The sequence below is a fragment of the Acomys russatus genome, chromosome X (genome assembly GCF_903995435.1).
Source record: "Acomys russatus chromosome X, mAcoRus1.1, whole genome shotgun sequence".
Taxonomy (NCBI): domain Eukaryota; kingdom Metazoa; phylum Chordata; class Mammalia; order Rodentia; family Muridae; genus Acomys; species Acomys russatus.
The window spans coordinates 8,665,283-8,690,244 of NC_067169.1; the positions used below are offsets into that span (position 1 = coordinate 8,665,283).

At 37.6% G+C, this 24,962-nt stretch overlaps 1 protein-coding gene across 2 annotated transcripts in view; it reads right to left on the reverse strand.

Moving 5' to 3' along the window:
• Positions 1-203: 203 nt before the first annotated feature.
• Jade3 (jade family PHD finger 3) overlaps positions 204-24,962 on the reverse strand; it is a 42,963-nt gene continuing 18,204 nt past the window's right edge. For both annotated transcript variants that reach the window (XM_051141095.1, XM_051141094.1), the window contains 7 exons: positions 23,559-23,749; positions 20,137-20,348; positions 13,954-14,121; positions 10,615-10,731; positions 7,321-7,791; positions 6,118-6,238; positions 204-3,420 (listed from right to left, as the gene is read on the reverse strand). In XM_051141095.1, coding sequence (XP_050997052.1) covers positions 2,510-3,420; positions 6,118-6,238; positions 7,321-7,791; positions 10,615-10,731; positions 13,954-14,121; positions 20,137-20,348; positions 23,559-23,749 — 2,191 coding nt within the window. In that variant the 3' untranslated portion in view covers positions 204-2,509. The remainder of the gene's footprint in view (positions 3,421-6,117; positions 6,239-7,320; positions 7,792-10,614; positions 10,732-13,953; positions 14,122-20,136; positions 20,349-23,558; positions 23,750-24,962) is intronic.

The following is a 24,962-nucleotide window of genomic DNA, read 5'->3' on the forward strand; positions in this document are numbered from 1 at the left end:
GTTTATCCCATCCCTTGTATCCTCCCATTCCTCCCCCCCCATGACTGTTCCTGAGGGGGATTACTTCCCCCTATATATTCTCATAGGGTATCAAGTCTCTTCTTGGTAGCCTGCTGTCCTTCCTCTGAGTGCCACCAGGTCTCCCCCTCCAGGGGACATGGTCAAATGTGAGGCACCATAGTACGTGAGAAAGTCATAATATGTGCTTTTTCGTTGAGACAGGATCCTGTTATGTAGCCTGGGCTATCCTAGAAGTTATCTTCCTGCCTCAGCCTCCAATGCTGGGATTCTAAGAGTGTGTCACCATACCCAGATGATTTGTGGTTCTAAACATTCAATTTTTTTGTCTCCAGCCTCCCTTTAGTTTGCTTTCATGGGTATGATTTTTAAACATTCAGTAAATTCATTAATTAAAAAATCAGTATGCCAAACAGAAAATAACCACACTGACAGTAGTTAACAGTTTTTATAATTTAATGAAAAAGTATTGATAAAAAGGTGACATTTGAAAAAAGATTGAATTCATCTTCAAAACTTGAATTATATAAGATGGAAAACATTAACAAAGTTAAGAGGTAATACTTCAAAGAACAAGATGTAGCAGATGCATTTTGTGGCATTTGGAATGTATACAACTGAAGGCTCATTTTTTTGCTCGGGAAAATTCTGTAAAAAAAAGAAGAAATTACCATTTTATCTCCCTGACTCAAATGATATTTCAGGCAATACTCTCTCAGTGGCATTACATATAGAATTTGGCTAAAGCACTGTTTCTGTGTTTGCCCCTCCACACACTCAGAATTCAAAGGCATGAAAGGCCACAGGCAACCCATTGGCCTTTAAGGTAAGGAAATTACAACTCAGCTCCATTATACTCTCATTATCACAAAAGTGTCAAATTGATGTGAGCCCCATGAGTATTCAAATAAGCACTGAAGCTGAGGATACGAAGAGAGGAAGTTCTCTTCCTAATTTTTCAACTAAGACACAGGACACCTACTACATGTCATGGTATGTTCACACATGTTCATAGGCACAAAATAAACATTTTGAAGATGCAGCCAGAGAGGCAAAATACAGAGGTTTTCAAAGAAGGAGAAAACAAGATCCCAAAGAAGCCTTTAACAAGACTCTAAGAATGAAAGTGGGGGACAAGCAAACTGCTTAGTTTCCTAGCTCCATAGCATTGGCACCTACTGCAGCTGGCTTCTTTTACCAGCACGAAACTTCAGAAATCGAAAATGGACTCTTATTTGAAAATTCTCTCTATATGTTCCCAAACTAGAAGAAAGAGAATATTATTTTAAGGCTAAGAAGAAAAGGGAGCTGAGAATTACAGTCTGCCTCACATTTTTACAAACTGCTACTTTCCCCTTTTTCTTAAATGGGAAGCCGACTTGTTTCTTCCTCTGCTTCAAAATTCTCTTCCTCTAGAAATGAATCAAGGCCGATTATTTGGTAATGTGGTATAAGCAAGTTCTGAAAAATGGCTCCAACTTTTATGCTTGGGAAATTGCCTTGGATTCAAAATTCATACAAAGCTAAATTATATCCATGTGTTAAACACATGCTTTCAAATTTCTGACAATAAAAATCTGTTTCAAAATTAAAGCAGGTAAGAATACTTAAGCCTCTGTGCATTACACTATATTTTAATTATACCTCAATAAAAATTTTATAAACATTAAAGCAGGTGTACAAAAACTGTCAGCCAAACTTTAGTCAAACTTATTTGAAAACAACACAAAAAACCCTGACCTGGTACAAATATCCCAGAAAAGGTCACACTTTGGGAAAGGCTCTGGATGTCTTCACAAATGCCTTGAGAAGCAGAGCATTTTCCTTGGAAGTAGTACTTTTGTACTTTGTAAACACTATCCACAAGTTAGCTTGTTAGCTGGATAAGAGAGTTGTGAGTGTGTCCCCCAACAAGCAGGTCTAGGAACAGGCACTGGACACTTAGGAGAACTGACTTTGTTAGGTATGATACTGTGAAAGAAACTCAACCCTGCATGAAGCAAGGAAGACAACAGTAAGTGACAGTATCTAGGAATGCTACTCTCCTGCTCTCTCCCTTGAAGAGGTTTTACAGATGCCAGTGGAATTAGAAACTTTCTACAGACATGAGCTTTAAGGAGACACATGTTATAGTTTCAAAAGGTAAGTAGTTTTAGTGTCTGTCATGTTCTCTTGCAAATACATCAACAATGCAAGGATTCTTAATACATGATTAATCAGTGTGTTAATGTAACCGGAAAGCTGCCCTGAAGTATTCACTGAGCAAATACTCTGGGCAAAACTGTTCCCAGCAGCCTCTGACAAAGCAACCTCAGACAATCTGCAACTCTTGCAATGTGCTTATAAAAACTAGACCTGAAACCTTTTCAAAAATTCAAACCATCATTTCCCTGCAATTCTTCCTAACATACACTAGAATCCTTTTGGTGTTTAGATTTCCCCAGTATAGAGGGAAAAAGGCAAAGGCTGGGTTACCCTTAGGCGTTTCTGATCACCTTTGCATTGAGCTGTGGGAATGAGGATGTGTCCTGCTTTTCCCATGGGACTCCCGAGCAGAGTCATGGGGAGGATTCTCTCTATCAGAACTCTCTCTCTTTACCCTTACTGTTTCTTTATTCCCCTCCCCTTCTGCTTCTGAATCACTGGGTTCCAAATCAGGGCAATACCCATCGGTTTCCTGATATGAGGTTCTTCCTGTGGACCGCCTGAGAAACTGTCTACCCCACAACTGCTCCTTAGCGCTCACACTCTTAGCTGGCTTAACACAATACGGGAGGTCCTCAGTGGGCTTCACCCATGTATTGGTGGCCTCCTTAAAGGACCTGCTGAAATGTTCTATACCAGATTTTCTAACATTGCCCTGACTGGGCAAGTGAGAGCTGAGCATGGACTCCTGGCCACACAACACCTCATCTGAATTCTCTCTCTGGGTGACGTTCCCAGACCAGTTGCCCTCCAGGCCATTGGAACTGGCAAGCCTAGAGTTAGGCTGACTCTTCCCATTACCAACAGAGGCCTGTCCATGTAGGGCAGCCTGAAGGGCCAGAGGTTTCCCTAATGATTGCCCGTGATAGAACTCTGCAGACAGAGCTCTCCGAGCAGGACTAGAACTCCTGGCTTCACTTCGAGAATGGCTTCGGCTAGCCGGCAGACAATTACTCTTGCTTTCTAGTGGATATCTTGGATATCTTTTCATATCCATATCCAGTGGCTCCTCAGGCATCTGTGGGCTCCTTTTGCTGTGACCAGGCGAGCTGCTGCCAGAAGAGGAGGGTTGGTGCTCAGTTTCAGTGGAGCTGTCTCTACCATCTTCTGAGGCTGATTTAGGCATTTTTATCTTTAAGGTAACTTGTGGTGGTTGGTAAAACAATGAGTTTTCTAGGGCATCAGTCAAAGAAGCTCCTGAGATCAAAAAGAAAGATTTGTTTAACAACTGATTTAATTAGTAGCATATATATGTATCACAAAGTGAGTTCACAAACCTATTGTTCCAAATGTCTAATGAACACCTGTCTTTGATGAGCACGGATACCATGGTGAGCAGCTACAGTGAGCTGCAGTAGAGGATGAACCCAGAGTACCACAGAAGATACTATTCATGCCTCCCAAGAGTTTCATCTTTGCTTTCCTAACCTACAAAACAATAGCAACAACTAGTGTGCTCTGTCTTATATCCCTATTGCCACATCTTTCATTTCTTTGTGTACGTGTGGGTGCAATTGTACATGTGTACATGTGTGTGGAGGCCACAGGCTGAGGCTGGTTGTTTTCTTTACTCATTCTCTACTTACTATTTGAGACAAGGCTTTTTTACTGAATCCTGAGCTTAACAATTGGCTACACTTAGCAAACTTCTGGGGTCCTCCTGTCTCCACCTAACCAGTTCTGGAATCACAACACAAGGGTGTGCACCACACAGGCTTTTTATTTGAGTGTTAGAGATTGAACTTCACTAACAGAGCCCTTCCCCTAGACTTTTTCTTGCATTTCATTCCTATAAACAATGTCACTTGCAGTGGTTTGGAATGCTTTCTTTGTGTGTTTATGATTGGGCAAGGTGTGCCCCAAACACAGACATTTCTGGTCTTATTCTCCTAGCCTTTCTGGGCATCCCCAAACAAGTCAAATAGAAAACCTCAGAAATACAGTGCAGGTTTTGGTGGGGCAAAGGTAAATAAATATTGAACCTGGCACTGGAAGCGGTGAGTGGTTACTGAATATTTATGCCCTTAATCTATATGATAGCATGATTAGAAATGACCATTGTGGGGATGTGGGATAATTTAAAAAATATTAATGGACCAATGTATGGGCACAATGTGTGTGGAGGCAGATGACAATTTTATGGAATCAGTTCTTTCCTTCCATCTTTACATGAGTTCTAAGGATCAAACTCAGGTCACCAGGCTTTCAAAGCAAGTGTTTATACCTGCTAAGCCATCTTGCTGGCCCTGGGCAAGGTTTGATAGTGGTAGAGGCCAGCAGGAAAGAATCATAACATATAGGATTATTCAGGGAAGTAGTAATTATCTGGATCTTGGCCTTTGCCCATTATCATCTTACAATACATAACCTTATAAAAATGAGATATAAAGAGGATGGCTTGCAGGTGTCCTAAAGGGTGGCATGCATTCCCTGAGGGTCCGTTTTGAATAACTACAGCTACCATCTCTGCTAGGGCTTGCCATCTGTTGTTGCTATAAGCCCAATCTTGTCAGCTCACAGGGGACACCTCCCTATTATCCTTTGTTTCTTATTGTTTTGGAGGTCATGTTACACACTAACCTCATGGCTGAGTAGCTACAGTCGCAAATACCCCAAAAGCTTTTGATGTCTACCTGACATCTTGTTTCTATACATGTAACTTAGTTTATGATTGGCTTTTAGCAGGAGCAGATTCTATACATTTTGCCCAGTAACCCTTAGTGCTCAGATTCTTCCACCTTTTTGTCTATAAAGAGAAACACAGGGAGGCGTCATTGTATATGACTGTCAAGATTCTAGTCAAGCTTCCACTTTGGGTACTGCAATTATCATCACCCATCTCTGTCACCAAGGGGATAGTGTAGGGATTCTCTCTTTTTCCTGCCTCCTCTGCCAGAAATGTTAAAATATATATTTATTATAATTTATTCACATTACCCCTCTTGTTGACTGCTCTATCCTCTAGTTTAGTTCTTAGTCCCTAGTACAGTGGTTTTCAACCTTCCTGATGCTAAGATCCTTTAATACAGGTTCCCCATGTTATCATAACCCTCCCACCAAAAAGAAGTATTTTCGTTACTTCATAACTATAATTTTGCTACCATTATGAACCATAATGCAAATAGCTGTGTTTTCCAATGTTCTTAGGTGATCCCTGTGAAAGGGTTGGTTGACCCCCAAGGGGCTGCAACCCACAGGCTGAGAACCACTGCTCAAGAAGGTTCTCAATAAATATTAGTGAATTAATGAAAAGATTAGAAATATATTTTTTAACTTCTGGTTGAGAATGACTTTTAAGAGAATCTGTTATGAGTAACTCTGGAATTAAATGGTTTCTGGGAGCTGGGAGCTGGTGCTAGCTTCTTGTTTTTTTTTGTTGTTGTTTGTTTGTTTGTTTGTTTTAGTTTTTCGAGACAGGGTTTCTCTGTGTAGCCTTGGCTGTCCTGGACTCACTTTATAGACCAGGCTGGCCTCGAACTCACACAATCCACTGCCTTTGCCTCCCCAGTGCTGGGATTAAAGGCGTGCGCCACCACCACCCGGCTAGCTTCTTGATTTTAAGTGAATTTGATAATTACAAAATACTTTCATGGCTGTAATTAATGGCATCAAATTTTGTCTGGGGTCTAGATTACGTACCTCAGACTTACAACTCCTCTAACCCTACCCTGGAATTTCTTTTCTATCCTTATTTATTGGGAACGAAGCATGTTTCTTCTCAGGAATTTCTTACCATGCAAGTTGACAGTAAAATATGCCGCATTATCAGGATTAGATGGAAGAAAATGAAACAATTTTTAAGTGGTATAACAGATATACAATTAAATTGTAAAAGCAGTATACATGTAACCAAATCTTCTATATTTGCTCAGACAACTTTAACAAACAGGTTACCTTCTTCTGCCATTTCCTCATTGATAAGCCGGACTTGCAAAGCAAAGATCTGTTCCTGTACTTTGGTGTGTGACAGTTTCAGCTTCTCTCGCCTGCTTATCATATAGCAAAGATTTCGGACCTGCAAGAAAATCCCCAGCAAATAAAAATTTTTGTCACATTAAGCAAATTCACAGTTCAAATTGTTCAGCTACATTGAAGACGACTGGGTTCTGGTGGCTGTGAGGAATGAAGACAAGACCCAAGGCCACAGACCATGACCAAACCAAAGGAATTACTACAGCAGGACAATCATGAGGACATGGTTCCTATGTAAATCTGTTATAAGAGCAAGTGTTCCAAGGTTCTTTCTGAAACTCACTCTCTAGTCTACACTGTAACAGAATCAATATTTATGTACACATTTCTAGGTGAGAAGATAATGGTATCATACTGTAGCTTTCCCTTTCTATCCCAGAGTAGAAACGACAGCACTTGGCATCTGTACCATCAGGTCTGGCTCATTTCTAGAATTATACAATTATGAAATTCCCTAAGGTAAACACAGCACAGCACCTAACTTTTCAATTCTTGTAGCACTTAATTTACCTGATGAATATATCACGAGTTAAATTACCCAGTGAGGTGGCTATCACCCAGAGATGATTTTAACCCCTGGGGGCAATCTGGTAGAGTTGAAAACAATTTTGGTTGTCTGAGCCAAGTTTATAAGCAGTGATACTGGCATCTAATGGGTTGAGATTAGAGATCACTGATGCTGCTAAATAGCCTATCCTGCCACTTATAATAAAAGGTAATAAAAGTCCATAACAAATAACTAGGGAGCGCAAAATGTCAAGATGTCAATAGTGCTGAGTTTGAGAAACCCTGAGACAGTGCAGTTCTGGACAAAATTTATTCTTTAGGCTCCAGTCTCAAGAATATGTTAATAAAATATAGCTGTGCCATTTTAGACTCAACAGCGAATTAAAAAGTGAATCAACTGAGAATAATAGACTCAAAGTTGAAGTTCATAGAGCATAATGCCTGAAGCCTCTCCAATCAGTTGTCAAATTTTAAACAGAACCCAACATCTGGGTCACAGTGAACTCAGACGATAAGGAAGGACACAGAAGCTCACACTATAAACAGAGTGGTCATTTTAAAACTGGAAGTGATATCTGCTATCTTTATGCAGACATTAGTTAGAATTGGTCATCTTACCCTCTCTAGGTCCTGCCGCAGGTGCATAAACATTCTCATGCGAGTGTGAATGTTTTCTTCTTTTGGTTGTACCAAGCCATTTTCTTCTTCCTCTTTTGGAGGAATTAATGGCTTATTGAAGTTGCTTTTGCGCTTGAGTTTCCAGTAGTTATAGATGAAGTCAACAGTTAACACAGATAACTCCAGCTCTTTGGCAACATCTTCTACCTGGACCAAAGTGTAAAATTCTTCCTCTAGCTCACGAAGCTTCTGTGCCCGTAGGCTGGTTTTTTCACTTTTTGCCTGGCTCTGCTCAGCAGCTCTGGGGTGGTGGTGTTCAGCCTCCCCAAGTTTTGGCTTGTTTTGGCTATGCTTCAGGCAAAACGACTTGAACTTCACCTCATCCCCTTCATCTAGTATGGTCTTCATTTCCAGACCGTGCTCAAAGGCACAGGTGACATGGAATGCAGTGATACAGCTTTTCACAGAGCACTGAAAGACAAAGAATGTGTCAATGCAGCAGACAGGAAAAGGACTGAGAGCTCTATATCTATGAGCTTATAAAAAGAAAGGAAAGATAGGGGGAAGGCTTGAACATGACAAATATTTAACAACAACAAAAAAAGATGAAACAAAAAGAAAAACAGAAAAGTATCTTACAAGTAAAAAAAATTTTTTTAAATTACCCAGGAAACTTGCGCATATAATAGAAAACAAACAAACAAAAACAACAAACCAGGCAAAAATATGAAATTCCCATTTTGAGGTTTCAATTCAAGCAGCAAACATTCACTTGACTTTTTTGAGGAGTCTCTGATTTATGTAAACTTAGATGCTTTCTTCTCTGTGTTCTCTACATCAATACATGCTTTTAACATAGTACTTTTCACATACTACTTACTAATAACTGAAAAATTCCTGGCCATAAAGCTTAAAACAGAAGCTATGTCAACTACCTATGCACCAGTATGTCATTAATTCAGGCAACACCATAAACTACTGAAAAAGCAGTTGCTCAGAACAAATAAAAGACAAGACATGGCTAATATTGTTGGTAGCACATCCATGGCTCTAAAAGGTCACAGGAACTTCAATACCTTAACACTTAAGAACATAATACCTAATACTTAAGTTCCTAAAATTGTTCTTATACAGCTGAGTTATCCATTAGACTAGACAACCAGTCATGAAAGGCTATTTGAATTTAAATTAATTGAAATGAGGCCAAAATGTTGTTCCCTATAACACTTGTTGTGTTGCATGTCTGATGCTCTGGGTTTCATCCCCTAAATTATGAAAAAAGTTATTTAAAATTATATACAATGAGGACCAATGGCTCAGCAAGTAAGGAGGCCTGTCATCAAAACTGATGACAAATTCAATCCCTAGGACCCACATGGTAAAAGAGAGCCAAATCTTACAAGGTGTCTTCTAATCTCCACACATGTGTCTCCCCTCAAAAAACACATGTTATTTTAAAAATGACATACAATGAAACATTTAACTCAGTCACATTAGCCACATTAAAAAAACTAGATAATACATAAACATACACAAAACACACACACACACATGAACATTTCCATCACTGTAGTCAATTTTACTGGAGAATATGGTCACAGATATTTTAAAATTAAGTTTGTACTATTCTGCCACCCACTGATAGATTTAACACATTTATTAAGCATTACTATGGGCCACACACTAACTATTCATAGAGAGACAAATAGGAAGAATTTAGCCAGCTGGGTGCTGTGGCACACAGACAACTGTAATTTCAGCATTTAGAGAGACAGAGGCAGAGGCAGGTGGATCTCTGAGAGTTCCAGGCCAGTCTGGTCTATAAAACAAGTCTGAGACAGCCCAGGCTACACAAAGAAACCCTGTGTCAAAAACAAAACAAAACAACAACAAAACCACACTTAAACAAATTCAACAGCATTAAAAAAAATTCAGGAATAGGGCATAATTCTAAGATCATCTAATCCAGCCTTGCATTTATTAAATAAACTTCTTCTCAAGCACCCACTGCTGAGATATCTCACATTCATAATCGGTCAATAAAATGCACCACATGCTTGCCTACAAGCCAATTTATTTAGGGGCATTTTCTCAATTGACTTATTTTTAAAATGACTCCAGCTTGTGTCAAGTTGATATAAAATTAGCCAGCATAGCCAGTATTTATCAGGGGGACACTTCCCTTTATAAACAATAAAATGAGCCAACATAAATTTTAAAGCAAGATAAAGGTTCATATTTGTCAGATGAAAAGTCTGCAACCTGTTATGCTAAGCAGTAGTGAACTAAATGAGACATCCCTAAGTTATGTCATTACAGAGATCCCTTTTACTTAAGGTCTGCAGGCAAATCTAATTTCAACCAGTCTGCAGCTTAAATGCAGTACATCTATGGAATGAAAGGTCAGTCCTTCCTTTCCACTTATAAGCGGAGCTACTTATTATGTTGGGAACAGAAAGTGAAATGACATTGTACCTCAGATATCTCAGAAAATATTACCTGTACTACCACATGTAACATAGATGGCTATGAAAATGATTTTTAAAACTAGTCACCAGACTGTATTTATTCAAATGTACCTTTCCACACCCAAATAATTTTTTTGCAGAGGCATCTATCTAATCGTCTGGATCTTAAAGTCATTGTCAGTTAATGGATGAAATTCATAGCTTATTCCTACTCAGAATTAAGTTACTCGGCTTCAGAATCCAGTTACTATATGAGCTCTGACACTAAAAAATGAAGGTTCAATACCACTATGAATATATTATTTAGAGAAGGGGTCTCACTATGTTGTTTAGGTTGGCCTTGAACTTCTGAGCTGAAAAGATTCTCTTTTGCCTCAATTTCCTGAATAGGTGGGCCTAAGGTGTGTATCACTATTTCTGGCAACCAATATGAATGTTGAAAAGAATAGGTCAAGGATTGGAGAGATGGCTTAGTGGTTAAGAACATTTACTGCTCTTTCAGAGGATCCAAGTTCAACGCTCAGCATCTATGCTGGGTGGCTCACAACCACCTGTAGCTTCAGCTCCAGGGGATTAATACCCTTTTCTGGTCTCTGGGGGAACCCACACACATACACATAAATAAAAATAAATCTTTGGAAAAACAGTCCAAATAGTCCAGAAGCAACATCTGAAAAGATTTCCACAGTGGTATGTGGAATGGCACCACTCTGCACAGAGTAGAGAGCCTCTTAAGTGATTTCTGGATTAACAGGACACTCTTACTGGCACCGTGAGTCAGATCAACTTAGTTTTAGCTCAGTTCACCACTTCTCAGTGGACTTACCTGAATACAAGCTCCTGTTTTCAATTTGCAAAGGTTGCAAACTAAGGCCCACCGGCTAGGTGGGATATGGGAGATTTTCGTGATAGGTTCCATTCTCTCAGGACAAGCAATGCTAACCTACAAATAAAAACATCATCATAAGGCAGAAGCATCAAGACATCTCAGAAACACTTTTCACAAACTATAAATGATGTTATATGAAGCTGAGAACATTAAAACAATGAGGTAAACCGTATCTTCCAAGGTTAGTATGGAACTAAGAATACACAATAGATGTTTCTTTCCACTGATCAGTCCTTCAATCATTTCTAGTAATGTAAACAATTCATATATGTGATGAGAGTACAAGAGTGTAGACTACGTAGGCATGGTTATCTTAAAGAATCAAGATGTATCCGTCTTTACTTAGAAGAAAGCTACTAAAGAAAGGAAATGAAGCTCAGAAATTCTAGAATCTGTCTTAAGTCTGAGATGATATCACATGCCTTACTATTTCATTTAACCAATAAGACAGGTAGTGACAGATCTTTATATTTTGTTTACACAGCAGCGTAATATTGTTGGAAAGTAGCAGCAAATTTATGTAATGAAGAGACTGTAGCATGTAATTAGAAAGGATGAGGATGATACCACTTCTAAACCCCAATCTTTAAGACTATGTAACTATTATCATCTTACCCTACTCTCTCAGCCAAAGTAGCTTCAAAGTGAAATTAAGTCTTTGGGAATGCTGAAAGGAAAGGGATACTTTAAAAAAGATGGAAAAAATTTCCATATGGAAACAAAGGGTCATGTAACTACTGGTAAAAAAAATTGCTCTAGTTTTTTAAAAACAACTTTATACATGCTTTTTTTTTTGGTTTTATTTTGAGACAAGGTCTCTCTGTGTAGCCCTGGCTGTCCTGGACTCACTTTGTAGACCAGGCTGGCCTTGAACTCACAGCGATCTGCCTGCCTCTGCCCCTCAAGTGCTGGGATTAAAGGCATGCGCCGCCACACCCGGCTATACATGTCTTTTAAAGAAATAAACTTTATAAAATTTTCATTTTATTTTACATGTATAAGTGTTTTTCCTGTGTGTATGTCTGTTAACCATATGCATGCAGTGTTCACAAAGGCCAGAAGAAGGCATTGGATTCTTTGGAACTGGAGTTACAGAAAGTTGTGAGCTACCATGTGGTTGCTGGGATTTGAACCTAGGTCTTTTGGAAGAGCAGCCAGTGCTCAACCCCTGGATGATCTCTCCAGGACCATAAAGAAAAAGGCTTTAAAAAGTAAGTAACTATCAAACAAAGATGATTCTTCTAGTACACGTTCTGTCTAGATCAGGAAAGAGAGATCTTTAATAATTAAAAGTGTTTCAGAAATCAAGAATAAAAAAAATAGAAATCAAGAATTAGAAGACCTAAGAGAAAGTTAATTAACTGTGAAGTTTTATGTTTTCTTTTTGAGATAGGGTCTCTGTAGCCCAGGATGGCCCTTAACTCATGAACTTCTTATTCTAACCTTCTGAATGTTGGGATTATAGGTGATTGGTTTTATTCTTATGTGTGTAGTGCTGGGGATCAAGCCCAGGGCTTGCACATCCCTAGTGAATACTCTCTGAGACATGGTCTCACTATAGCTTAGGCTAGCTTTGAGATTGCTATGCAGCCCATGTTGGCTTGAACTTTTGATGATACTGCTTTTCCATCCAAAGATGCAAGATTACAGGCTTTATGATAATAGGCCTGGCTTCAACCCTTTTTCATTTTCATTTTTTGGTACTAGAGAGTTGCACTGTTCATGTTAGGCAAATACTCTACCACTTACTATACCCTACCCCATACTGTTGTTCTTGTTTGCTTGTTTACAGGGTCTGGTTATGTAGGCTGGCTATGTAAGATGGCTTCAAGATCTCAATCCTCTTGCCTCAGCCTCCCAAGTATAGAGATTATAGGAATGTACTACCATGCTCAGTTTAGAAGTCATATTATAATTAAGTTAGTGAATAACTACCTGCAACTAAAGGATAGGGTAGATAACAAGGAATAGAATTTTGAATAAAAGTATTAGGTATATGTTGAGTTTAAGTCCCCAAAAGAGCTTTATTAGTAAAGGACAACTAGGTGTGGTAGCCTTTAATACCAGAATTTGGGAGGCAGAGGTAGGTGGATTTTGTGAGTTTCAGGGCAACTAGTCAGTAATATAGTCCCTGTCTTTATTTTTTTAAAGATTTATTTATTTATTACATATACAGTGTACAGTGTTCTGCCTACATGTATGCCTACACACCAGAAGAGGACACCAGATCTCATAAACTAGATGGTTTATGAGCTACTATGTGGTTGCTGGGAATTGAACTCAGGACCTCTGGACTTAACTGCTCTTAACTGCTGAGACATCTCTCTAGCCCAGAGTCCCTGTCTTTAAAAAAGTAAACAAACAAACAAACAAAAAACAAAGTAAAGGACAACCACTACAGTGGGCAAGAGTGATTGCTCATTTTATTTGTAACAGCCTAAAATTAGAGACCCAAAGCAGAATGGATAGTCTATACATATAATGGTAAACTACTAAGCAACGTAAATTGATGAACTACTGATACATACTACAACATGGAGTGCTAGCCAGACAGAAAAGAATACTTACTATACGAATTCCATTTATAATGAAGCTTAAAAACAGACAAATCTTATCTAGAGTGATAAAATTAAAATGGTTGTTACTCTCAGGAAATAGGGAAAGAAAGGAATCTGAGGCAGCCAGATGCTATTTGTATGTTTCTGTGATATTTCATGTCTTATTCTGATTTGTGACTACAGGTAGTTTAAGGTAACTTTTACTTTAAAAATGTTGTCTCTCAGACCCTTGTCTTTTTAAAAAGCAATCTACTTAAAAAATAGTAAATAGTTTTAAAATATTTATTTTGAAACTATGCATATACATGTGTATGCATACGTGTATATGTGTACAGGTGCCTCTGGAGGCCAGACGCCATCGTTCCCTGGGAAGTAGTTACAGGCAGTTAGCTGTGAACTGCTTGACATGGTGCTGGGAACAGAACTTGGATCCTCTGTAAGAGCAGTATGTGCTCCTAACAGCTAAGCCACCTCCAGCCACACACCTAGAACTTTTATGCCTCTTCTCTCATAAAAATTTATCAAATACCACTATCACCCACAAATACATAAGTCTGGGCTAAAATGCAGTTTTGTCCAAGAAGACCTGAGGCAGCATAGAAATCTCAGAAATACAGTTGAAAAGGAAGCATTTCCAAGACCAGTCTGAGTCTGTCTAAACATCATGGGAAGAAGGGCACCCTGGAGTAAATGGGCACAAATTTGGATAGTTACTTACTTCCGGAATCCACAGGGCACAGCTGACATGAGCCCACTGAGTCCCTGTCCTGGTGGTCTTCATGGCTCCACGTTTCTTAGGACATAAAATGCACTGTGGATTGATGCCCAGCACACAGGAGCGACATAGCCAGCTGCCTTCTGGAATCTTGAGGATGCCATAGCAAGCCTGTAGGGAGGCATGAGGAAAAGAAGGAAGAATGATCAGTATCTTTCTATTAGCATTAACACGGTGCATTGATACAGTTATCAGAATACTCTCTATTTTGGGGAGAAGGACAAATGTAGCTGAACAAGTTCATATCCAGGATTTAGTAATTTTTAAACTCTCTTTAAAAAAACAAGCTTGTAGCGGAATCTGAACCAAGATTAGCATGCCTACCTATGAGAACTTTAAGGAAGATAGAAAAAGACTAGGTAGTGATTCACCCCATGGTTGGCTCAAGAATTAACTGAGAGTTGGATTATAGTTATTTTTCTTTTTATAATTTTCATTAAAATAATTTTCCCATTCTCCAAACTTCAATGTTTATGTAACAGGTCAGCTAAGCAATAATGGAATAACTTCAACATGTCATGTACTGCTATGATCAAGAAAAAAAATCTGTTGGAAAATAGTAAAACTTATCAAATACAAATAAACTAATGCTTATAAAGCCTAATAGTACATGGTACATAAAAACATTCAGCAAGTTATAGAAATTATTTGCTTTGATTGAATAAAAAGGATATTTGTGAACTGAATCACAATAATACATGATGAATTCTGGGAGCCTTTTAAATTCTTTATGGAATGATATTGGAAAATAAAAGAATAATTCACAGATATAGAAGATTACTTAAAAATTTTTCTAGATGCCTTCATCTTCAATTTTGTCCATTTCTCCTTTGTTTATTGCTCTACTCTATTTCAGAAGGTACATGGGTGCCTCTAGGTTCCTCACATGGCTAAATATACCCTATATCATCAACTGATTCAACCTAGCAGTTCCAAAATTTCTGTGGGTTCCAAGGTGAGATCCATTAAGAGTTATCATTATCCATTTCTAATCTCTTCCTTTCCATTCCATACCATGCTTCCTTTTCCATATTCCAGACCAAATTCCTGGACTTTTATCACCCACTTTATCTTTATCCACTGGCCCCATGTTTGCATTTACTTCTTACACTGAGGCCCAGACGCTGAGCATTCTTTCAGTCCCCATCCTCACGACTACTGCTCCATCCAACTTCTTGTCACACTATTCTAGAATTTCTTCTTCTTTTTTTTTTTTTACACTCATTCTTCACATTTTTAACCCTTCCTTTTTATTTAGTTATCAGATTCTTCTCAGTTAAAATCAAGCACAGCAGCAAATCCTCTTGGGATTTTTCCTATTATCTCATTTGACCACCATCATCTACACTAGGTGATGGTTACTGCTTAAGGCCTGTTTTATAATGCTAACAAAATGAGAATGTTATTTACATATTAAGGAGTCCTAAGAAGAAAAGGAAAAAACATACAATAGAGACTATATGCAGCTGACAAAGCCTAAAGTGTTTCTGACCCTTTAATGAAAAGGTTTGCTGGCCTTGCTCTGAAGTTTTCACCTACTTATACCTTACTATTTCTTCTGACTTCCCATCACAGTTAAACACATGGCGTCCAATTTGTATAAGCAGGTCTCTCAGTTTTCTACATAACTATCTACTCTAGTTCTCATGTCCATGTGTCTTGCTAGGCAGTTTCCCTAGTCTATAAGATCATCTTCTCTTTGTACAGTTAAGATTTTCTTACTTTCCATACCTGGATTAAACTCTAGCCCACATTCCCAAACTCCACTCAGGCTACGCTGGCTTCTTTTATCTGCCCTACTGTCTGACCCCCACCCTGTACTTCACATGATTTTCCTCATCAACTACACAGTCAGCATCTACTTTTCTCATTTGCTCTTCTGCTTCATAATCTTAGTGAGTGAGAACGGAAGGTCACTAGGAATAACTCTCACCACTGATTTAGCTCAAATGCCCCTTCCCCATGCTTTGAGTAGGTGTGTTGTGAGAACAAATTAATAATTTGGCTCAAAAACTTAAGGTAGACTTCCAACTAGACTGGCTCCCATATGAGCAGGGCATCATTTTATAAAGTTCCTATCTTTGAGACTCTTTTTCTTTGAGGCCCAGAATGTTGCCAGAGAATGACAAAAAACTCCTCCCAAAATTAGAGCCTGTTTGGGGCCAGTGCTTGGTTCTAAGAATGTTCTTGGTCATTCTATGAAGCACAAAACAATTTACAGTGAGCCTCTTTATAGAAATAATTGTCACAAAATAGATAAAAGGCTATATATCATAGTGATTCTCAACTTTGTATAGATCACAAATGATGAAGGTTGTGAATTCTGCTGAGAAAATAGCATGTGTGCTAATATGTTTTAAGCATAATTTCAGGATGTTAGACTCAGTGTCAACAATATTCATGTCAGACATAAAAATCCTAACAGTATGTACCATTAGCAAGTTTAATCTAATATCAGTCTAAGTATTCAACTTCTATACTAAGAAGTAGACATGGATATATATACAAAAAGACTTGGAATAGTTTTAACTTTCACACACTTTAAAAAAATTAAGTTGTATGATGTTAAAATCTAAAGTCTGTTGATATAAACTTCTAAAGTATGAATGTATTGTTGTCACTGAAGAACAAACAATAAACATGATGTGGTGAAGTAAAGAAGGTAAATTATGTTTAATCAATCTAGATGCCAATATGCCATGATTCTTTTAGAGAGTAAACCAATACTCTAAAATTATCATTTAAATGACTTTATAGTCAACAGGGGGAGCTCTAACCAAAGTAGTTATTTATGATAGAAATGACACCCACTTTATAAGAATCTCAGCATTTTATTCGTATGTTTCCTGTTTTTTGAGACAGATATATTTATTTCCATCCCAGATTGGCCCACCAAACTCATGAGTTTCCTGCCTCAAGTATACTGCCATAACCATCTTGGTATCTCCTTTTATGAAATTTCATGTTGTAATAAATACCCAGCATCCACATATATCAGTTTATAGTCTGCAAGGCTATTGTTAATGTGTGAGATGGCCATCACTTATAGTGACTTGGTATATTTCTGAAACAAATGCCATAATTTGGGGGTGGATTATTATGTTACAGCTAATTTTGTTAGCCAAAGAACCTGAAAATAATTCACTAATATTTTGTCCTAATTGTAAAAGACAAACATAGAAAATATATACAGATGACCTCTGTCTTATTTTCTTCAAGCGTACTACAGATTCTATCATTATCTGAAAATCCTTTAATAAGAAATATTTAGTTCAGAAATGTTCAGATCTTAGAAAAGTTTTATATATATAGTATATTATATAAGCCCAGTAGGACTTACTGCATTATACCATAATATAATGTGTTAGTATTTTTCTATGAGTATTTGTATAAAATATGTAAAAACATATAAATAGCCTCATATTAGCTAAATTCTGATATTGTTCTCAAATCAGTTCTGGTTCAGAATTTCAGATAAAAGTGAAATCTTCAGCAATTTCTAATTTTAGAATTAACTTTATGAGAGGACCCATGGCTCTGTATTATCAGATAGTTTAAATTCATAGTCAAGTCATAGAGATTTTTGTTTCTACTGAAAATATAATAGCAATGTGAATAACTGATACAATGAAGATAAATTCCAAACTATTTTAGAGATACAACTAAGTGAAGAAAAAGGCTAAGTCAGTGTGGTGGTCTGAATAGTAACAGGCCCCATAGGTTCATATATTTGAATATTTAGTCACCAGAGAGTGGCAGTATTTGAAAGGACAGAAGGATTAGGAGGTGTGGCCTTGTTGAAAGAAGTGTGTCACTGGAGGGGGAGGGTGGACTTTGAGGTTTCAAAAGCCCATGCCAAGCCCAGAGTCTCGTTCTCTCTGCCTATGGATCAGGATACAGCTCTTAGCTACTGTTCCAGTGCCTGCCTACATGCCACCATGTTCCCTGCCATGATGATAATGGGAATAAACTTTTAAAACCGCAGATAATTAATGCTTTCTTTCCATTAAGAGTTGCCTTTGTCATAGTGTCTCTTCATAACAATAGAACAGTGACAATGATAACTGATGACAAAAAACAATCTTATTTCTTCCTACAATACACAAGGTTAAGGTGAAGTAGCCCTGAGAAGTTTTAAGTCCTGGTTGTTTTCTATCTCCTATGTTATGCAGGCTCATTAGTGTAGTCATTTTGGTCAAAATGATCTTTCTAGAATACAAATATCCTTTTAGGGACCTTTCCCATGTGTGCCTTTTTTCCTTCCGTACCCCCAGCTTCCTGACTCTTGCTACTCTACTCCTCCATTCTTAAAGTACTCATAGATGCTTCCAATATACTTTGTTCACTCTTGACTATTTGATTTGCCATGAACATATTATATTGTCTTTTGACTGAACAGACCTTTCTGGTTTAACTGACATCTGTTTTTAGTCATTAAAATTCAACATAAGTGCCACTTGCTGGAAGTTGTTTTTGATCTTTATGTCTTCCATGCACTATTACCACAGTAGCATGGATTTAGAATCTATATAAGAACCTGGACACTACAGTAAATTGACAGTTTCTTTTTAGTCATTACACTATGGTTTTCTGGGGGTGAGCCAGAAAGGATATCTGGCTCTTCATCACTATGTCATCATAATGCAGCACAGTCCTAGCTCAATGATGATGCTTAGTGTGTAAACAATATTTGTTAGATAAATTAATAATAATATGAATAAAATAAGCATGTTCAGAAGAGTAAAAATTCAGGTAGGAGAAATCAAGAACTGGAATGAACTATAGCTTGGAAGATATGTATACTTTGATAACTTAAGGTAGAAGACAAGATTGTGTATAGGTATGCTAATGTGTACATGGGTGCTTGTATGTGTGTGGAGGCCAGAGGTCAATGCTGACTATCTTCCTCAATCGCTCTCCACCTTGTTTATCGAATCAGGGTCTCTCAATGGATTTGAAGCTCAATTCAGCTAGGCTAGCTGGCCAGCAAGTACCAGGGAACCTACTGTCTTCTGCCTCTGCAGAGCTGGGATTACAGATGTGGCCCTGCATTCAGTTCTCTACATGTGTTTTGGCAACTCAGGTCCCTCATGCTTTGGCAGCAAGTACTTCACAATTTAAGAAGAGATTTTTAAATTCATTGATGGCTATAAAATGGAAATAGGATAATGCTAGCAATATTCATCACTGTACCACATGTGACCTTGCTTTACCAGAGCATAGAGCCCAGGATTTGGATAAAAGTTGAAATAAGTGCTGATATCACTAACATTATCATTATTAATAAGACAGTGTGATAGAAAGAAATGTCAAATAACTAACAACCTTTCCTTACATTGTTTGTAAAACTAAGGCATTAAGACAGTCCTTTAGAGTCCTAGAATCCTGTGGTTTCTAAAAGTAGGGTTGAACTAGGTTTCTGGGAATAGTATATAGGGAGGGCCTTGGGTACTAAAATAAGAAATCTTGCTTTCTATATATAAGTTTCTGATCATGGGTCAGTGATGATATCCTAGAGATTCTAAGGCAGAGAAAAATCTTCCATGCAAAGCAGAGTCTCCTAGGCAAGAAGCATAGGGACTTCTTTGATTAAATCAAATGAATAATCCCAATGGTCTATACATGAAGTGAAACAATAAAAACCTAGGTTTAGCCTCTCAGGGATGGGTAAAGCAGCTTAGGGATCATAAGAAGTAGTGTTTCTAGAGAAAGTTCTAAACAACAGCCATCTAATTTTTTCTAGACAAGGTTTCTCTGCATAACAGAGCCTTGGTTGTCCTGGACTCACTCTATAGACCAGGCTGACCTTGCACTCACAGCGATCCACCTGCCTCTGTCTCCCGAGTGCTGGGATTAAAGGCATGCACCACCACACCACCAGAGTCTAATTTTTATTTTCACCTTTAAATGTAAGACATTGGTGATATGGGTGTTATAAATAATAATTACTGAACTCCAAAAATTCTGATTGTTGGTTCATCATATAAGGGCCCTTGAGCAAAGCCTGATGATCTGAGTTTAGTGTCCTGAATCTTAACACTAGAAGAACCAATGCCTAAAAGTTGTCCTTTGACTTTGACATTAATGTTGACCTTGTATGAAGGGATGCTCTCCATTTGTACTAACCTGATGCACACAGACGTTACACTTATCACAGAATACCATATCATTCCCTTCTTCACTGTCTGGAGACCGGCAGACATCACAGATCACATCTTCATCATATTCTATTCCTAGACCTTCCACTGTCACAATAGCATGGTTCATATTTTCATGGCAATGGCGTTCCAGAACTTCTATTGTCTTTTCCATAAGATTTTCATCAATTGGCCCATAACCTGCACAGAAATAAAAACAATCAGCCAACATATCAGTCAGCTGTCATTCCCAAATCATCTAATGCAGGCAGAATGCTAAAGGATAAAGCCATCTTTTCTCTGATCTAAAGCAACCAGATTTCAAGGAATCTTTTAAGTAGAGAAATTCTAACATCAATAATAACAGTCTTTGATACATTAATGGAGAAATATATTTTCTTAAAATATTATAAACCCTTTCATTTCCCCTTAAATTCTAGTCAGGGGGCTAGTGAGATGGCTCAGTGTATTGATAAAAGCACTTGGATTCAAATTCCAACTTTGTCTCATATTAGCTATATAAACTTTGTTATTTTACTGTTCTTATATCTGTAAAATAAGAATAGTACCAAATTTATTACCTTGTAAGGATAGGATGTTTGCTCATTGTTTAGTATAATACCCAGTATGTACTCAACACACACACTTAAAATTCTTTAATTTGGATAAAAATGCTTAATTTAATAATATTTTTAAAAGCTTATTTTAAGCTCTCTAAACTGGGTGAGTACAATATCATTCATCCTAAGGAAAAACTCTACACAAGGATACCCTCCTAAAAGACTATTCTAAGGGGCTAGATAGATGGTTTTGAGTACTTGTTATTCCAGAGGACTCAGGATCAAGTCCCACACCTACATGGTGACACACAACAATTCACAACTCCAGTTCTAAGGATTCTGGCCGTTGCAGACACCAGGCATGTATGTAGTACATACACAATGACTCATTTTGTGTGTCAACTTGACACAAGCTAAATTCATTAGAGAGGAAGCAAGCTAGTAAGCAGTACTTCTCCATGGCATCTGCATCAGCTCCTGCGTCCAGGATCCTGCCCTCCCTTCCTTCATTAATGAACAGCAATGTGGAAGTATAAGCCAAATAAATCCTTTCCTCCCAACTTACTCTTTGGTTGTGGTGTTTCATCACAGCAATAGAAACCCTAACTAACATATAGGCTAAACTCTCATACACATAAAATAAAATGAGCTGGTCTATAAAAATTTAAAAACTAAAGTTCAAATAAACAAAAACACTCTTTGTTTATTTTTGAGATAAGATATGTCTCCTTTCCCCTTTTTTCCTCTAAACCTTCTCCTATAACCCTTCCTATTCTTCAGATTCATGGCCTCTTTTTTCCACTAACTGTTGCTTCGTGCATATATATGTACACATACTCACACATGCACATGCGTGCGCAGGTACTCCTAAATAAAACTTAAATCAGTCTGTATAATGTACTTTATATGTATGTTTTCAGGGCTAACCATTTAGTATTGGATGACTAATCACTGTGCTCTTCCCTGGGGAAGTCTATTTCTCTTGCTCTCAGCATTCCTTAGTTGCCTGCAGTTCTTTCTATAGGGTTGAGCTTGGCAAAATAACCCTAAGGGTGCAGTAGTGGTATGCATATCTTGGAGGTAACCAATAGCTCTATAACTGAACTTACAATTCAACAACAGGAAACTATAAATGGTACAAGAAACCTAGCTAATCACTCAGTGCAAGCAAAGTCATGTATATTGAAGGAGAACCTACAACTATTACTTTACTAAACCACACAATCCCTTAACTATATCCTAAACATTTGTCCTTATACCCACAGATAAATGTAGTCTTCATTAAGGAAACTTGTCTTTGAAACAGAGACCACTACAGAAAAACCACAATCAATCAAAACGCAGAGTTGTGGAGCCCAGTTTCAATAGATAAATCTACAAAAAAAAGCATCCATCTGAGGCTCAGGGAACATTGCAGAAGAGGGAGCATAATGATTCTAAGAGCAAGAAGACCAGGGAGTTTGTTTTCAGATTGTGTCTCCAGTAATGTCAGAAGCTACACCCATAAAATCTCACCAACGTGACTGCCTGAACATGAGTTGAAAAAGGATGACAAAAACAGACAACCTAAAGTAGACAGGGAAAAATACCCACAAGGCCTCACCCCTAGATACACAAAACACCTCTTCTAAGATTAAATAAAATGTGGTGTCCTGGATGGGATCCTAGACCATACAAGATCAGTAGAGAAAAAAATGGAAAGCCCAATAAAGTCTGGAACATCAGTTAATGGTGACAGTACCTGTGCTGGTTTCTTCATCTTGACAAAGAAATACATTACTAGCAGGGAAACAATATATCTGAGGTATACATTTGTATTTTCTGTACTGAATGTCCTTTTTTCTGTAAATCAAACTACTCCACAATAAGAAGTAAAATCCTCATCCAAAGATGTAAACATTAATGTAGAATATTAATCTTATAGGGCAGTTTTTTTTAATCAAAGGAAGCATTGTGATGACTGTGTTATCTATGAATATCTATGCAAAACCACACACTTAGGCACTTGATTAGGTCATCATACTTCTGCCTTTGTTCTTTTATTCTCTATAATTTACACTTCTTCTTAGAGGACAAATAAAGAGATAATAAAACACACTAAGTTTTAAAGAGGGAAAACTAAGATTTAGTTGTTGCCAGAAAAAACTGCCTTCACCATGCCAAAGAGGATTTAATATAATTTTAACTTTTAAATATATATATTCTTATACTAGCTTTAACATAGAAAACTCACTGAAGGCAGCTTAGAACTACTTTGGAGATACTTTCCCATAGGTCTAACCATTTTAATTCCGGGTAACAAAATTAAAAACCTTCTATTAAAGGACAATGATCAGAGTAACTTGTCACTTGTAGTGGGTGCTGTTAAATGCTGTAGATAGACCTTTTCTTCAACACTTGGAAGACTTATCTCTGCCTCTGGCTCAGCTTATTAATAAGAATGCTTTTCAGGACTGACCCAAGAACGGGTTTCAGTATCCTTTCAACCAGAAGTTTAATCAATCATCGCCACACTAACAGCATTATGAAGCAACTTCATGAAACTTTGTGCCATCTGTGTCTGTACTCTTACAATGAATTAAGGAAAGGTTTTTAAGTTGTATTACTCTATTTTAATATAGATTAAAATTAACACAAATAACCGTTATATTTTATACACGTAAATATATTTTATGTATTTGAATATATATAATATTATTTTATATACCTTGATAAAAACTAGTAACTGAAATTTCAGGTAGGTAAGAAAGGAAAGCAAGATGAAAGCCAAGTTTTACAGGGTTCTAACAACTTAATAAAAGAAGTCCCTGGTGAAGTCAAAGCACAACTTCCTTGTAAGAAAACAGCGTACCCATTTCTCCAAGGTCTTCATTGAGTTCCTGAAGCCAGAAGATGTCCATGTCATCTAGGTCATAGCGGCATGTTGTTGCGGCCAGCTCCTTGGTATTGACATAGCCAGGCTCTCCAGACTCTGGGTTGGAGCAACGAATATATTTCCGGGGCCGGACAAACAGAACCTCCTTTACCTTTTCAGATATAATCCTAGAAAAGCAATAGAAAACATTGGCAACAATCAACGAATGACAGATTTCAGGTGCTGACAGGATAAGCCAAACAAATCTGGCTATACTGGGGAGCATGTCCTGTTTTGCACTCTGGTATGACAGATGCCTTTCTAGAAGCAAATGGTTCTGCAAATTCAGCTTCACTATCTGCTGTGAACTTATTGACTGAAAATGGTAATGCTTCATTCATCTCCACAGATCTGAGACCCTACTACCATTTATTCTCTTAAAAATTGTTAATATATGTGTATTCTTGGCCTAATAGTCACCAAGTGTATTTATTAGAGAAAAATCGGGTAATGAGTGTTGTCTGCACAAAGGTGTCAGTAAACACACACCTCAGCAAAACCCATGATTTTCTGCCATGGATAGAATACTAGTGGTAGTGCAGAGCAAAGGTTCTAGACTTACACAGCCTGTTTTTTTCTGCCATTCATTTGCGAAATGGTCCTGAAAAACTACTTAATTTATATAAAGTTCAGTTTCATTATGAAAAAGTATGGACGGCAATAATGAAGTATTAAAGTAATACCAAACTGGTATGGTTATACTTACATGAAATAAAGTTTTGGTATGGTATATAATAAAATCAGGTTTTAGTAACATTTGTGATTGTTATATTTCTTATTATTTTCATTATGCTAATGATTTAAAGCCAAGAGATCATAGAGTTGCACAAACTTAAGGCCTTCCCAATCATATATGAGAGCAGCCATAGGTCTGAGCCAGGGCAACTTGATAGAATGAAAGTTTCCTACTGTTGCTTCAACTTTTGTAGTGAGCTTGAGCAAATCCATAGCCCTCCTGATACCCAAGAACCCAAGGCAAGAAAACTAATCAAAGGAAGAAACAGAAAATTTTCATGCCCACAACTTATTCTATAATTGATGGTTTAAATACCAGATGAGGCATCAGAAAATATAACCAGGAGGAAATCTGGATTATTATTTCCTGGCAATTTTAAAGAACGGGGTAGGTTATCTAAAAGAAAGAAAGAAACAGACACACTTACATTATCATAAAATAATGAAAACCATTCTTCTGGAAGGATTTGAGAGCTAATTTAATTCCAGGGGTAATAAGTATATCAATACATGTTATATGAATATATATAGTCAATCATGTAATGTAGAGAGTAGATATTTTCTTCTAAGCATTCTTCCCAAAGCCCATGATTCCAAATAATTTAT